At 39.7% G+C, this 14,937-nt stretch overlaps 1 protein-coding gene across 4 annotated transcripts in view; it reads left to right on the plus strand.

Annotated features, from left to right (window-relative positions):
* The window catches only part of LOC124127331, a 36,921-nt gene extending 29,270 nt beyond the window's left edge, over positions 1-7,651 (plus strand). The window contains exons 10-14 of one of the 4 annotated variants that reach the window (XM_048390330.1): positions 3,168-3,239; positions 3,724-3,789; positions 4,079-4,138; positions 6,844-7,157; positions 7,359-7,651. In XM_048390330.1, coding sequence (XP_048246287.1) covers positions 3,168-3,239; positions 3,724-3,789; positions 4,079-4,138; positions 6,844-7,157; positions 7,359-7,466 — 620 coding nt within the window. In that variant the 3' untranslated portion in view covers positions 7,467-7,651. Of the gene's footprint in view, positions 1-3,167; positions 3,240-3,723; positions 3,790-4,078; positions 4,139-6,843 lie in introns of all 4 variants that reach the window. The other 3 variants (XM_048390327.1, XM_048390328.1, XM_048390329.1) reach the window with 3 other exon arrangements.
* Positions 7,652-14,937: the final 7,286 nt, after the last annotated feature.

The raw sequence follows: 14,937 nt of genomic DNA on the forward strand, positions 1-14,937 counted from the left end.
GTTGCAAAAGAACGCCGTTTTCAAAGCGTTGTTGCCGTCATGGTAGAATGGAGATAAACCTACTGTGTTTTGAAATTTGATATAGTCCCACTGTAGAATAGATACCTCTTTATTATAATTTGGAACCTCACGCTAAAGCGCTCGATTCAAAATTATAATATCGAGGTATCTATTCTACAGTGGGACCACATCAAATTTAAAACACAGTAGGTTTATCTCCGCCGTCATATAGCTAGAATATTGCTAAGTGCGGCGTTAAACAACAAACCAACAACCAACCTAATTAAAGACAAGAGTTTTCGTTTTCTTTTAAGTTGCTGTAAAGCTTCCCAACCAGTTTTGAAATATAGTGAGGCTCGGCATGCATGTGTATTTTGGTAGCCCAGTAATTAATGTTTCTAGCTGCTTCCAACTGCAGTCTTTCTAGTCAATCACTCTGATCTATTGTACACCCTAAAACTCACATGCGTATACAAATTGGGGCCAAATCAAAATCTTATAAATTGCATTGAGAGTGTCTCGGTTTACTATAAAGTAAAGTAATCTTTATGAGTATATGATTTTTGAGTTTGTTGTAACAATCGTGTCTGCATGACAAGACCACTTGCTTGGTGATTCGAACGTAACGCCTACATGTCACCTGTATTAGTTTCTCTCACATCAAACTATAGTTTTATCATAATGTGTATCTTCTTTTAGTGAGAATAAAAACAAACTTTAGTTCCTGTTCAGATTATTTTGGAATCATTGCATTACATCTCGTAGACATAAAATAATGTGTCTTCAGGCATCATCATCATCATCATCATCATCATCGTTGACGTGGCCGTCATCATCATCATAAAAAACATCATAGTCTTACGTTGTTATGTTAATAATGATTATTGTAAATCGTGTTCTACCACATTAATGGAGGAGGCGTGGCTGGGTGGATATTTAATAACTGGGGGCTTATTCGTTTGTCTAGCAGTTGTACTGTTGACCATCAGACACAGTAAGTCGAGCGCCAAACTCTGTCGTGCTCCTGACAAGACACGTCACAGTGACGTCATATATATAGCGCGCACCTTACCGGCCGTAGTGTCGCCAGTCAAGGCGTTTCATGGCTGGGAGTGAGATGTGTCGCTTGTGTTAGGACGTAATTGTTGGGTAAGTGTTTTTACCACCGTATTTTGTACTTTTAGAATCTTTAGGAACATAGATAGGGTTGTAAACAAAGCATGATTGATGGACAACGATATGCTTATTGTAGGTATCAGACAGCAGGTGCTTGCTTCACACTGAACTGTGACTGATCTATTTCTACAAGCCAAACTCTTCATTAGCTGAACTGACACTGGGGCCACGCACATGTACAGATTTCCACAAGCCACACACAACCTATTAGTTTTCAGGCATGTTTAATCTAGATCTAGTAATAATTGTTTTCGAAATTTTCATTCAACTGATTTGTTTACAACTAAGACCTAATGTTTTGTTGATTCTGTTTACGTGAATCAAAGAGTTATTGAAATACATATATAGATACTGTACACAGATGTATTTGTACATGTCGCTACACACTGCAGTTTTTTTTGTGTTATTCAGGGTAGAAATACATTCACAAGTTTATGTCTGCACACACACGTTTATGGATAATCTGTCCCGACATGTGTGTTATTAAATTCAATTGTAAGTAGGCCTAGAGCGCTCCATGTTTACTAGATCCACCAGTCAATAGGCCAACGTCGTCTATTCACGGAAGCCCACACAGTAGGGTCCAATGTTCTATTTTATGTTCGTACAGGAAATATAACAGTTACTGTATTATTGTACCAGAAGTAGACATGTTTGGCAAGGAGAACCGGCACTGCTGGTCATGTTAGCCTGTCTATCCAGATTATATTCGTATCTCACTATGTCCAAGTTTTGATATCGTTATCTGCCTAGATGTATGATTCCTCGGACAAGACAAGACAGTAATCAATGGAATTCATGGTTTGAGAAACTGTTGACACTAAACCAGGCCAGCCGTGGCCATTTCCTTCTGTTTGGGATTTCCCATCGCTCACTTCATTAAACTTTACCCATACATTCAGTCGTGTACAGTAGGCGACATTTAGAAGCTTTGATGTAAGGCTTAGATTATTTGTATATGCACGTGTTACAACGAATATGACGCACGGCCACTATGGTAGGCCGTGTAGCCTAGACGTGTATGAATTCCGTAATAATACAAGTTACGATATTTGACTGACGAGGAAATAACAGCTTGTAGGCCTAAATGTATAGTATATCTTGTCTAGGTATTATATCCAGTGATGTTTTGAGATTTTCATTTTCCAAACTTGAATTCTTGAATGTCCCTGTCGAGGTTTAAACTTTAACTCAATGAAGAAAACACTGACCCATATATGATGAAAGCATATTGTCTACCAGGTCTGAATATCAACTAACATGGCAATAAATCATGACAATTCTATATAAACAATTGTGATTAATATTGAAATCAAATGCGTAAGTAAATCGTATTATAGTGAGACTTCACATAAAACATACTAGATGTGGCCCCGAGCAATATCACGGCATGTGATTATAGCATGCTTCCACGTTGATGTCCACATTCTATTGTACAAAAATTGCTTTGATATTCACTTTGGCTCTAGTCACGTTGAGCTTCATCCACCTACTTTCCAAATAGTCACGCTGTCGCCAACTAGGTCCAGTGCCTAGTAGCCAATCACACAAGCCGAGAGTTGTCCGGTAACATGCGTGTGTGCCATTCCCACAGGTACTAATACGACATTAATGTGTCAAGGGCGTTAACTCCAGACGACCGAGCAGTAATAGATTTTACAAGGATACTGCAATTTCAGTTAGTATTAATTTCCAATTAAAATCCTAAAATGTTTTTTATCTCCACTTAATTATTCGTACTTGGGGAAAGGTGTGATCTAGTTTGGCTGAACTTTATATTGAAAAACAACAATTAAACTTACCCTAACTGATTATTATAACCTTCCGTTGTCAGCAGATATAATTATAAGATTGCTGCAGTGGGATATAGGTTACTTGAAAGGCTATTGTAAACATCACTCCAAGATCTATGCGTGCAAATAAACGCCAGGTAAATTAATCAACATATTACTGTTAACATGTTTAAGTGGATGTTTGTTTGGGTTTTTCAGCCCCTGGCACAGATACAGGGAGGGAGCCAGGGAGCCGAGACACCCCCCAGGGATCAGACCAGCCTGGTGGAGGTAGCTACAACATGCATGTGTCTTGTAACAAAACAAAGATATAATTATTGATATGATGTAATGTTAGGCCACAGGGATCAGACAAGCCCGGTGGAGGTACCGTACAACATGCATGTGTCTTGTAACAAAACATATGACGTTATAGTGGGGGAATTTGTTTGATACAAATGGCATGGGGACATTTTCCTGATATTACCCACTTTTGATAGGACTTCCTTCTGAATACATAAGTGTCAATGATTCTGCGACACCAGCAGTGTAGCAGCTTGGGACATACAGAAAGAATAGGATATCTCTTGACCACCGAATAACATCATAGACAATAATAACACTCATTGCTCCAACATATGTTTATGCTTCTAGTAACATAGGTGGTGCTTTCATCACTACATGTACTTGTTTTTGTTTCCATGTCAAGTCATGTACGTCTCTGCTGATGACCACACAGTGCTGTAGTATCTACATGACATATTCTCTGTTCCAGCCTCCAGTCACCCGAGCGAGATGGAAGCACTGAGACCTGGGGCGACACAGGAGTCTGAGCTACCCGGTAGGTGGGAGAATTCTATGGGCCAGTGGTGATAGAGTCAGTGTGTACATAGGATATTGTGCCAAGTCATCAGACGTGTCGGAGAGCTCTGTCCTTATATGAAAATATCCCTTCGTTTAAAACATATTCTTTTCAATGAGCAAGTTGATATACATTTTTCTTTAAATACATCTTAAAGATACAATAATGCTTTATTTAATTACAACACCACTGACTAGTTGTATGTATTTTTGTAAACAGGAATGTGCCCTGTTTCAGTCTATTCTAACAACCCTGTTTGTCTCCACAGCCACCAGCAGGGAGGAGGAAACACGGAAGTCTGGGACCCTCCTCGGACCTGATACACGAGGTGGGAGGAGACAATGTCACATGTATTGTAGTGGGCAAACCACCCTCCAGACATACACACAACTGTGTTAGAACTGTAAGACCTGATACACGAGGTGGGTGGAGACAATGTCACATGTATTGTAGTGGGAACACCACCCTCCAGACATACACACAACTGTGTTAGAACTGTAAGACCTGATACACGAGGTGGGTGGAGACAATGTCACATGTATTGTAGTGGGCAAACCACCCTCCAGACATACACACAACTGTGTTAGAACTGTAAGACCTGATACACGAGGTGGGTGGAGACAATGTCACATGTATTGTAGTGGGCAAACCACCCTCCAGACATACACACAACTGTGTTAGAACTGTAAGACCTGATACACGAGGTGGGTGGAGACTGTGTCACATGTATGGTAGTGGGCAAACCACCCTCCAGACATACACACAACTGTGTTAGAACTGTAAGACCTGATACATGAGGTGGGTGGAGACAATGTCACATGTATTGTAGTGGGCAAACCACCCTCCAGACATACACACAACTGTGTTAGAACTGTAAGACCTGATACACGAGGTGGGTGGAGACAATGTCACATGTATTGTAGTGGGCAAACCACCCTCCAGACATACACACAACTGTGTTAGAACTGTAAGACCTGATACACGAGGTGGGTGGAGACAATGTCACATGTATTGTAGTGGGCAAACCACCCTCCAGACATACACACAACTGTGTTAGAACTGTAAGACCTGATACACGAGGTGGGTGGAGACAATGTCACATGTATTGTAGTGGGCAAACCACCCTCCAGACATACACACAACTGTGTTAGAACTGTAAGACCTGATACACGAGGTGGGTAGAGACAATGTCACATGTATTGTAGTGGGAACACCACCCTCCAGACATACACACAACTGTGTTAGAACTGTAAGACCTGATACACGAGGTGGGTGGAGACAATGTCACATGTATTGTAGTGGGCAAACCACCCTCCAGACATACACACAACTGTGTTAGAACTGTAAGACCTGATACACGAGGTGGGTGGAGACAATGTCACATGTATTGTAGTGGGAACACCACCCTCCAGACATACACACAACTGTGTTAGAACTGTAAGACCTGATACACGAGGTGGGTGGAGACAGTGTCACCTGTATTGTAGTGGGCAAACCACCCTCCAGACATACACACAACTGTGTTAGAACTGCAGGACCTGATACACGAGGTGGGTGGAGACAATGTCACATGTATTGTAGTGGACAAACCACCTTCCAGACATACACACAACTGTGTTAGAACTGTAAGACCTGATACACAAGGTGGGTGGAGACAATGTCACATGTATTGTAGTGGGCAAACCACCCTCCAGACATACACACAACTGTGTTAGAACTGCAGGACCTGATACACGAGGTGGGTGGAGACAATGTCACATGTATTGTAGTGGGCAAACCACCCTCCAGACATACACACCACTGTGTTAGAACTGTAAGACCTGATACACGAGGTGGGTGGAGACAATGTCACATGTATTGTAGTGGGAACACCACCCTCCAGACATACACACAACTGTGTTAGAACTGAAAGACTTGACACACGAGGTGGGTGGAGACAATGTCACATGTATTGTAGTGGGCAAACCACCCTCCAGACATACACACAACTGTGTTAGAACTGTAAGACCTGATACACGAGGTGGGCGGGGACAATGTCACATGTATTGTAGTGGGAACACCACCCTCCAGACATACACACAACTGTGTTAGAACTGTAAGACCTGATACACGAGGTGGGTGGAGACAATGTCACATGTATTGTAGTGGGAACACCACCCTCCAGACATACACACAACTGTGTTAGAACTGTAAGACCTGATACACGAGGTGGGTGGAGACAATGTCACATGTATTGTAGTGGGAACACCACCCTCCAGACATACACACAACTGTGTTAGAACTGTAAGACCTGATACACGAGGTGGGTGGAGACTGTGTCACATGTATGGTAGTGGGCAAACCACCCTCCAGACATACACACAACTGTGTTAGAACTGTAAGACCTGATACATGAGGTGGGTGGAGACAATGTCACATGTATTGTAGTGGGCAAACCACCCTCCAGACATACACACAACTGTGTTAGAACTGTAACACCTGATACACGAGGTGGGTGGAGACAATGTCACCTGTATTGTAGTGGGCAAACCACCCTCCAGACATACACACAACTGTGTTAGAACTGTAACACCTGATACACGAGGTGGGTGGAGACAATGTCACATGTATTGTAGTGGACAAACCACCTTCCAGACATACACACAACTGTGTTAGAACTGTAAGATCTGATACACGAGGTGGGTGGAGACAATGTCACATGTATTGTAGTGGGCAAACCACCCTCCAGACATACACATAACTGTGTTAGAACTATAAGACCTGATCCACGAGGTGTGTCTGACACATTGTAGTAGGCAAACCACCCTCCAGAACTGTGAGATGTTACAGAAACATTCTAACCATGTAAATACCTAAAGCATACAAACACAAACCAGCTGTTGCCATTCCCTCTACAGTCGCCATGTTGTTGACAGCCATGTTGCATGTCTAGATAATACATCCAGTGTTTCATATCCTCACTGTAAGATGTGAACACTGTAGCTGTGAGATAAAGATGTCGGACATGTGTACAGAGTTTACTTTGTGTTACAGCGACACCGACTCCCGCACGTAGAGACCACGAGGCAGACCGCGACCTCCGTGATGCCAGCAGGAAGGGGAACATGGCGGCCGTGAAGCTGATCCTGGGAGCAGGTCGGGCTGACGTCAACTGTAGAGGCGGGGGCGGGAGGACACCGGTGATGGCGGCAGCACTGGGGGGACACAGAGACGTGGTGGAGCTCCTGGTGAATGAAGGGGCTGATGTGTCCCTGGTGGACAAGGACGGTAACAACATCCTTCACCAGGCCTGTAGGGGAGGAGACGTGGAGACGGTCAAGTTTGTGCTGTCTCTGCACGTGGTGGACATCAACAGTAGAGGATGGAGGAGCAGGACACCGGTGGTGAGCGCAGCACTGAGGAGACACAGAGACGTGGTGGAGTTCCTGGTGAGTGAAGGGGCTGATGTGTCACTGGTGGACGAGTACGGTGACAACATCCTTCACCTCGCCTGTATGAGAGGAAACTTGGAGACGGTGAAGTTTGCGCTGTCTCTGAACGTGGTGGACATCGACGCCAGGAACAACGACGGTCAGAAAGCGGCCGACGTGGCGAGACTCTTGGGACATAAGAAAGTTGTGAAACTTTTGGAGCCGCCACGCTGTCACGTGATATAAATAGGAGAAAATGTTGGATCGTGGCGGTCACCTGAAGTGAGTGTTGTGTTTGTGTAGACGGTGAAGGAGGGCATGTTGTTACACACAGTGACGTGGTGTGCCGTGCACGTCGTCGTGCTTTATATTTCAGGATTAGGTGAGAATGTGTGTTGTGTTTGATGATAAATAAAACTTGTTGAAAACATTTTCAGACATTTTGTCATTTGTTGTGTTTGGAACTTCGCATGATCAGGTAAGAAAATTGTTAACTAAGTGTAAATAGAGATGCTGTGTGATTTATATGTAAACTCCCGATCTCGTGATATTATTCTGTGTTAATTGTGAGTAATTAGTTTGTAATTAATCGTGAAACAAACACAACAAACTGTTTGTTTACATCTCGCTGCACTCTGTGACCTCAGACTGAGCTGAGGTTCGCCCAGCTGACATGGCGCCAAAAGTACAATGACAGTGACGTCACACTGTCGATGACGTCACGGCCTTGCGGCACTGCCTTCGCCTCACCTCGCCCGTTTCTAATATCTCACTCCGGCGCAGTGGTGACTCAGCATAACACTATGCTGGTCGCATGGAACTCTGGGTAGGAGAGTGTTCTAATATATGTTAGAATGGGCGATCTTTTTACAACTTAATATGGTTAACTAGCACATTTTTTTGCAGTGATTATTAGTTTATAATATCAACATTTGTTGAGTCTTCTACTAAAAGACGAATTGTCACGATGGAAGAAAGCGGGGAAAAAGTCATGAAAAACAGTATTTTGCCTAGGTATTTTCTACGTCAGAAAACAGCGAGGCATTCTGTCAGTCTGGGCTAACATATTGCATCGATGAAATAATGCAGACTCATTTTATTTATCAGGCTTTGTGTTATTTCCCATTACAATTCCAATTCAACTCTCAACAAATACTACCATGGACTTCAATGTAATATAATTGGAGATTCGCCTAAATGTGCAGCACACAGACACCTTTGCAAGGCCTTTACCACTGATATATATAGTTATTATACATCCGTGCCTTTACAAATAGTTTAAGAAGAAATAACGTTCAAAATAATAAAACAACTGATTTTAAATCATGTTACGTTTTATATCAAAATTAAAGTTGCATCTGAATATCTAAATTTATATTCTGACATTACTTTTTAGAAATATGCCAAATGAAAATCTGCCATGCATCTATCAAGCAATCAGTTACTCAGTGACAATTATTAGTCATACTTTGAAATAAGAGATTTACCCAGGTTACTCTGCCCCTTATAACATGTGTCCCACATTTAAGTGATTTGAGTCATCACAGGTGTTAATTCATTTATCCATCATTTCTTACAGAATTCTGATTATCATGCTCTTAAAATAGTAGTAAATTACAGAGATTTGTCCCAACAAACATTAAATCATTCTGACTACCCCACAAAAGGTGTATGATACATACATTGATGGAAATCATAGTTTTATCTTATTTGGGAATCATAGTTTTATTTTAGTAACTCTATATTCATTTATATGTTGACAAATTATTTCCCATACAAACCCACACACTATCCTGCTGTAGCTATGTATCCTGATTTTCATTCAACAGTACTTCAAGACACATGTAGTATTAAGTCCATTTATTACCCATATGGGCTCAAATATGCTGTGTAATAACTTTTTGATATTTGCACAGTGTGCAATTAGTGATTCTCGAAGCTGATTGGTCAGTGGAACAAAGATCAATTTTCATTGGACAACGGAACTATTTTTTTCTCATCCCATTCATTCACAAATCCACGCCTTTCCCTTCAGATGTTTTACGTGCTACAATCTCACTGATTCGAGATTTTTAAGACAAGACACATAGTTTCATATTAACAACATGATTTCACATTATCATTTTTTCATTTATTTCACATGATTTTCATTTTACAGTAAAAACCAAAACCACGTCCCCGTTTGTAAACAAACATGGCTGGCCATTTGAGACCTGTCAAAGTAAATGACCTCGTTAAAGCGGACGGAGATCTGACTGACATGAAAAGTTATTCGTATAATTCAACCTCTGAACACATTTATTGTCTTTGTTGTCAAAACTGCATATGGCCAGATTGAAGTTCCAAGATTCAGATTGTGATGTTGCCAGAAACTGTTTCTAGGGCGCCAAGATCATCACCACCAAGTCCTGGTTTGCGTCTGTGTTAGAGAGCTTGCTGTTTCATGAATTTTTCGACCACCCGGATCCAAAAACCGGACTTTGTATAGACAGGTTTGCCTTTGTGAACGATGATGACATCGATAACTGCCAATGAAAATGAAAACACAATGAAAAAGTTGACAAGTTGACATGAACTTAGTTCACAAATGTATACAGGTAAGAAAACCACGAAAAATATGACTATACTCACACTTTCAACGATGGCATCAGAATAAAAACAAATTCATTTTGCAACGACATTTAGACTTTCCGAAAGACATAATAAAGATGAAATTTCGTACAATTTTGAAACGTTGTGTGAAGAAATAAGGACGTGACACTTGTTTATACAATGTATACGTTTTCTTAACCGCGACGTCTGCAAAATAGATTCTACGGCGCTGAGCGGTATGCGGGCTGACTGACGCCCGCTGACCATATGACTATGAGGGTTAATGACACAGTAAAGGTGCAACTAAACATTATTATTTGCAAATTTATCATTTCGACATGCACATCAGACAGTTCAGAATTCGAACTGTCTACTTTGAAGGAGATCAAGGGTAGCATAGAGTGTTACCTCAGCGACATGATTACCAGCATCTGGTTGCGAAATCGATGCAGTTTGCTGAACTCGGAGGTTTTGAAATCAAAACAAAAAATATTAAAAATACAAGGAAAAGAAAACTTACCCCAGCGAGCTGATCCTGTGTCCGATATTGAACTAAATGAACTCCGTGAATGCGGACAGCTTAGCACCATGTCTCTAGATACCGTGTTTGTCTATCAACAGGTATTCGACCATTATGAATCACATCAAAATATCAACAAACTCCAGTCATCTGACTGTGTCCACTCCGCGTTTGACAAATCCTCCTGAAATCCCACATGCACATGTTTCCCATCAGTGACATTTGTGTCAAATCACACACGATGTTCATTAAACTTGTTGTCCGGATTAAACTGTAACCGGTTCTCTTGTCATTCCTGGTTTCGGCTGTCTCATATCTGGGTCAAGTCGGGTCATTCATTCCGACACTGAGACAGCAATCGTACTTTTCAAAGTTTACCTTCTTTTCGTAACTTTTCTCTAACAAACAAGACTTCTGTACATTCCGTCTATGTTGTTGTTATAGGTTTTGGCATTTTTGTCAAATGACATAAAAAAATTGACAGGTTTTCCGTGTTTCCTCATCTCAATGTGAAATGCATGTATCTGCCGATGCACGACTGACGGGGGCTGTCTGTCAGTGACGAGATCTTGTCAAAACAAGCTTTGATTAAAAAACCTGATGAACCTTTTTGGAAACCTGTCTTCTTTATCAATGCTAGATAGTGTACGCTGTGTTAATCGGACAGAAATATAACTGCAATAATTTGATCTTTTAATTACAATTTTTAACAGAACTATATTTTTCACGCGTAACAACATGTTAATTGAGAAATGCGGTTGGAATGAGTGGACGGTATTTTTTCACACGCGGATTGATACAAAACAGCTGATTCTTGATCGGCGACAGTTGATTGTTTTTTTCTTGAAACATGTCTTTAATATGAATATGGGTAATAAATAGAATAACCCACTCGGTACGAGCGATTACGGAAAATATGTCATGAGTGAAATTAATGTTTTAAGTTCCGAGCTCGTGGGTTATTCTATAATTATCATATAGCAAATATGAATTTAGAAAGTTTATCATCAAATCTTCTGATGGTGACATAAATGCAAATTTAACCCCATAATCATTCCATGTAGATAAATGGATTTATTTATGTTATTTGTTTTTGCATATAACAGGTTATACTTACATATGTTACAGTCAGTGTCCATTATAAGGCAATATGTATATTGACTGATTCACTCAGGCAAGGTATATTTTTTCTTATACTTTCACTCATTATACATATTGCCTGAAAAATAGGAATGGATTTTAGATGGACTGACTGAAATGAATTAGACTGCATACTTGAATTTCCTTATTTTAATTTGGATCTATTTTGATCTTATGAAGGTCAAAGTAACTTATGTAAGAAATTAAAAATGCTTTCACAATGAATTGATTGATTCTGCAAACATGAAAGAATACCAGAGTCCCTTTTTTATGTTACTTATTTTTATTGACATAAAATTTAAGTTCATAAACAGATAATGACTGCTAAAAAGTCACGTGTAATCTAATACTTGTACTTATGCACAAGTATGCCAAGATATCAAATAAAATAATAACAGATATCTGTTGGTGTGAAAAGAAAAAAGACTTACATTAATAAAAAAATTGTGGGAATTTGAAACACCAGATTAGAATAAGGAAACATAAAAAGAAGGGCCGAATGAAATTTAGAATGAGCTTTATCTTACAATCATCTGATAATGTCATTGCAAAGTTGGTGTAGATGATTTAATTTATCAAAATTGTAGTTGGTATAAGTACTCTTGATTATGTATTTTAAACCAATTTAAACCTATTGGGTCCTCTGTGTCAGAAAGAAATATAATTTTCTACTTTGTAAAATTTTAAAAAGGCCAAAATGATATATATCTTTCATTTATCATATTGAAATATAATCATTGTAGTATTTGGCAACTATTTTCAGGTGAACAAAATTAATATATCGACATTAAATCGTAGTCACTGCTTCATTTTAATAATAGAGACATCCATAAATTATGTAGTAGTATTTATCCGATAACATTACGTTTTATAACAAAAGTATTAAGTATACTTGGCGTGATAACTTTGGTGATCGGTTAAGAGAAAATGTTTCATGTGATGAAAGTAAGCAATTGTTTGATGATTGTATTACGTTAGCATTAACAGACATAAATGCAGCAGTTAGTAAATTTACGGAAGCTTTGTTGAAGGCAGCAGATTTTACAAAGCGTATGATTGTTCAGCGTCATGGACGCGACAAGCCGTGGTTTGATAAAGAATGTGGTTATCACAGAAGAGAAGCCTTCCGACTACTAGATGTTTTTAATAGGAAAAAGGATAATGTTTCGTTACAAGCCTATTCACTGCAGCGTAAAACATATATGGATATCGTAAGGTGTAAGAAAAGAGCTTTTAATGATTTGATTCGTGATAGACTTTCATCCAATATCAATAATTGCAAAACATTCTGGGAAATGTTAAGAAAATACACTGGTGTTGAAGAAAGGAATCGTCTATCCCCATTAGTGACTGGTTTTCGCATTTTAAAAATTTATTCCAAGATATGCATACCGTTTTCTCTCGTGATATTACGAAATATGGTGTAGATTATCCTTTTGATGATGTCACATGTTCTATCCTTGACAGCCGTATAACTGAAGACGAGGTGTTGCAAGCTATCAATCAATTAAAAAACTGTAAGTCGCCAGGAAATGAGTCTCTTATTTCTGAATTTTTCAAAGCATCAAGTGATTTAATAGTACCATACCTAACAACCTTGTTTAACATTTTATTTGAAAATGGTTCGTTTCCCCAATAACTACCGTGGTATCTCCTTGCTCAGCGGTGCCGAGATTTGGGGAGTTGATACCTACAAAGAATTAGAGCAAATCCAGATACTAGCATGTAAACGCTTTCTTGGGGTTAAACAATCTTCATCAAATCATGTGGTTCGGGGGGAATGCGGAAGGTATCCTATGTACATATGGGCTTATAAGCGTGTAGTTACTTATTGGTACAGAATTTTACATTTACCTGAAAATAGATTAGTTAAGAAATGTTATAGATTATTATTACTTGATGTTAATAATGGTAAGATCAACTGGGTCTCTAAAATCAAACACATTCTCTGTTCGTTTGGTTTTGGCTACATATGGGAGATGCAATTTAGTGATAATAGTAGAAGCTTTATCTTGGAATTTGTAAACCGTTTAAAAGCCTCGTCTGAGCAAGATTGGCATGCAGCTGTTTCATCTAGCACTAAATCCCAGAGTTACTCTCTTTACAAAAGTTCATTTGGCTTAGAAAGCTATATCAAGGTAGTAAATGTTTTAAAATTCAGAGCTGCTCTTGCTCAGTTGAGATGCTCCTCCCATCGGCTGAGAATTGAGACCGGTCGATATATTAAGGAAATAAGAGTACAGAGACTGTGTTTGATGTGTAACCAGAATTCTATTGAGGACGAATATGGGTAAGTTTAAGCTTATTTCTGGGATTTTGAGGGATAGTTTAGCTCCTTTATCGGCGTTTTCATTACCGTATATTCCTACGTGGGCGGGTATCCACAAGAAGGTTATTTGTTTGCCTGCCTTAGTTAAATCGTTGGAGCTTTTAAGTATTTGATTTATTAATTTAGGTCGGTTTTTGGTATTTTTGTTTTGGAGGGCTTGCAGTCCACTTAGGGAGTCGGTAAGTATTAGGATTTTTTTGTGGTTTTTGGATTCTTGATTATGGTGGGCTGAGGCCATGCCCATTAGTTCTGCCGTGAATATTGATTGGTTGTTTCGGAGTCGGAAGGATTGTGTGGTTTTAGTTGGTTGTGTGGTATGGACTCCGAAACCTGTGTGTTTGGAGGTCGGATCTGAGGATCCGTCCGTGTAAATGTGACACCAATTTGGCCAATTTTCGTATATGTATGCTAGTGTGGTAGTTTTAGCTATGTTTTGGTCGGTGTGTTTATTTATTTGGCTAGCTAGTGTTGTGTCTATTTTGGGTATTTTAAGTTTAGGGGATATTTGCTTGTTTGCAGTTTTGTTTAAGATTTTGAATTTGGTGGTCATTTAGGTAGTTTGTTATTCTTTGGGATATTGGGGTAAGTAAGGGGTGTTTACGAGCTAGAGCTTGGTTTTTGGGGCTGATGTTTTGGTTTATTAAGTTTTGGATGAGAGGGTTTGATTGGGACGCGGCCGAGAAATTTAAGCTTAGCTGTTCCCTGCGTAGACTTAGTGGCATTTCTCCCGTTAAGGCCTGAAGTGAGGTGTAGGAGGTGTCATGTTGGGTGCGTGTAATTAGTTTGAGAGCCTGAAATTGTATTGAGTCAAGTTTTTGTAGATATAGGGTTGTTTAGGGTGTTGTATATGGCGCAGCCGTAGTCTAGTTTTGATCTAATTAGTGATATCTAGAGAGAGAGGAGGGTATCTCTGGAGGCTCCCCAGTTAGAGCCAGTTAGGCATCTTAGGGTGTTTAGGTCTTTACTGCATTTAGTTGTTAAGTTTTGGATGTGAGCATCCCAGGTGAGATGTTCATCGAAAATAAGTCCTAAGAATTTGGTTTGTTTTTGAAATTTGATTGTTTGATTGTTTAGCTGGAGGATTGGGGAGGCGGGTTTCATGTTTTTATGTTTGAATACTATTCCTGTTGTTTTTT

Source organism: Haliotis rufescens, unplaced genomic scaffold (assembly GCF_023055435.1).
Source record: "Haliotis rufescens isolate VD_foot unplaced genomic scaffold, xgHalRufe1.0.p SCAF_9, whole genome shotgun sequence".
NCBI lineage: Eukaryota > Metazoa > Mollusca > Gastropoda > Lepetellida > Haliotidae > Haliotis > Haliotis rufescens.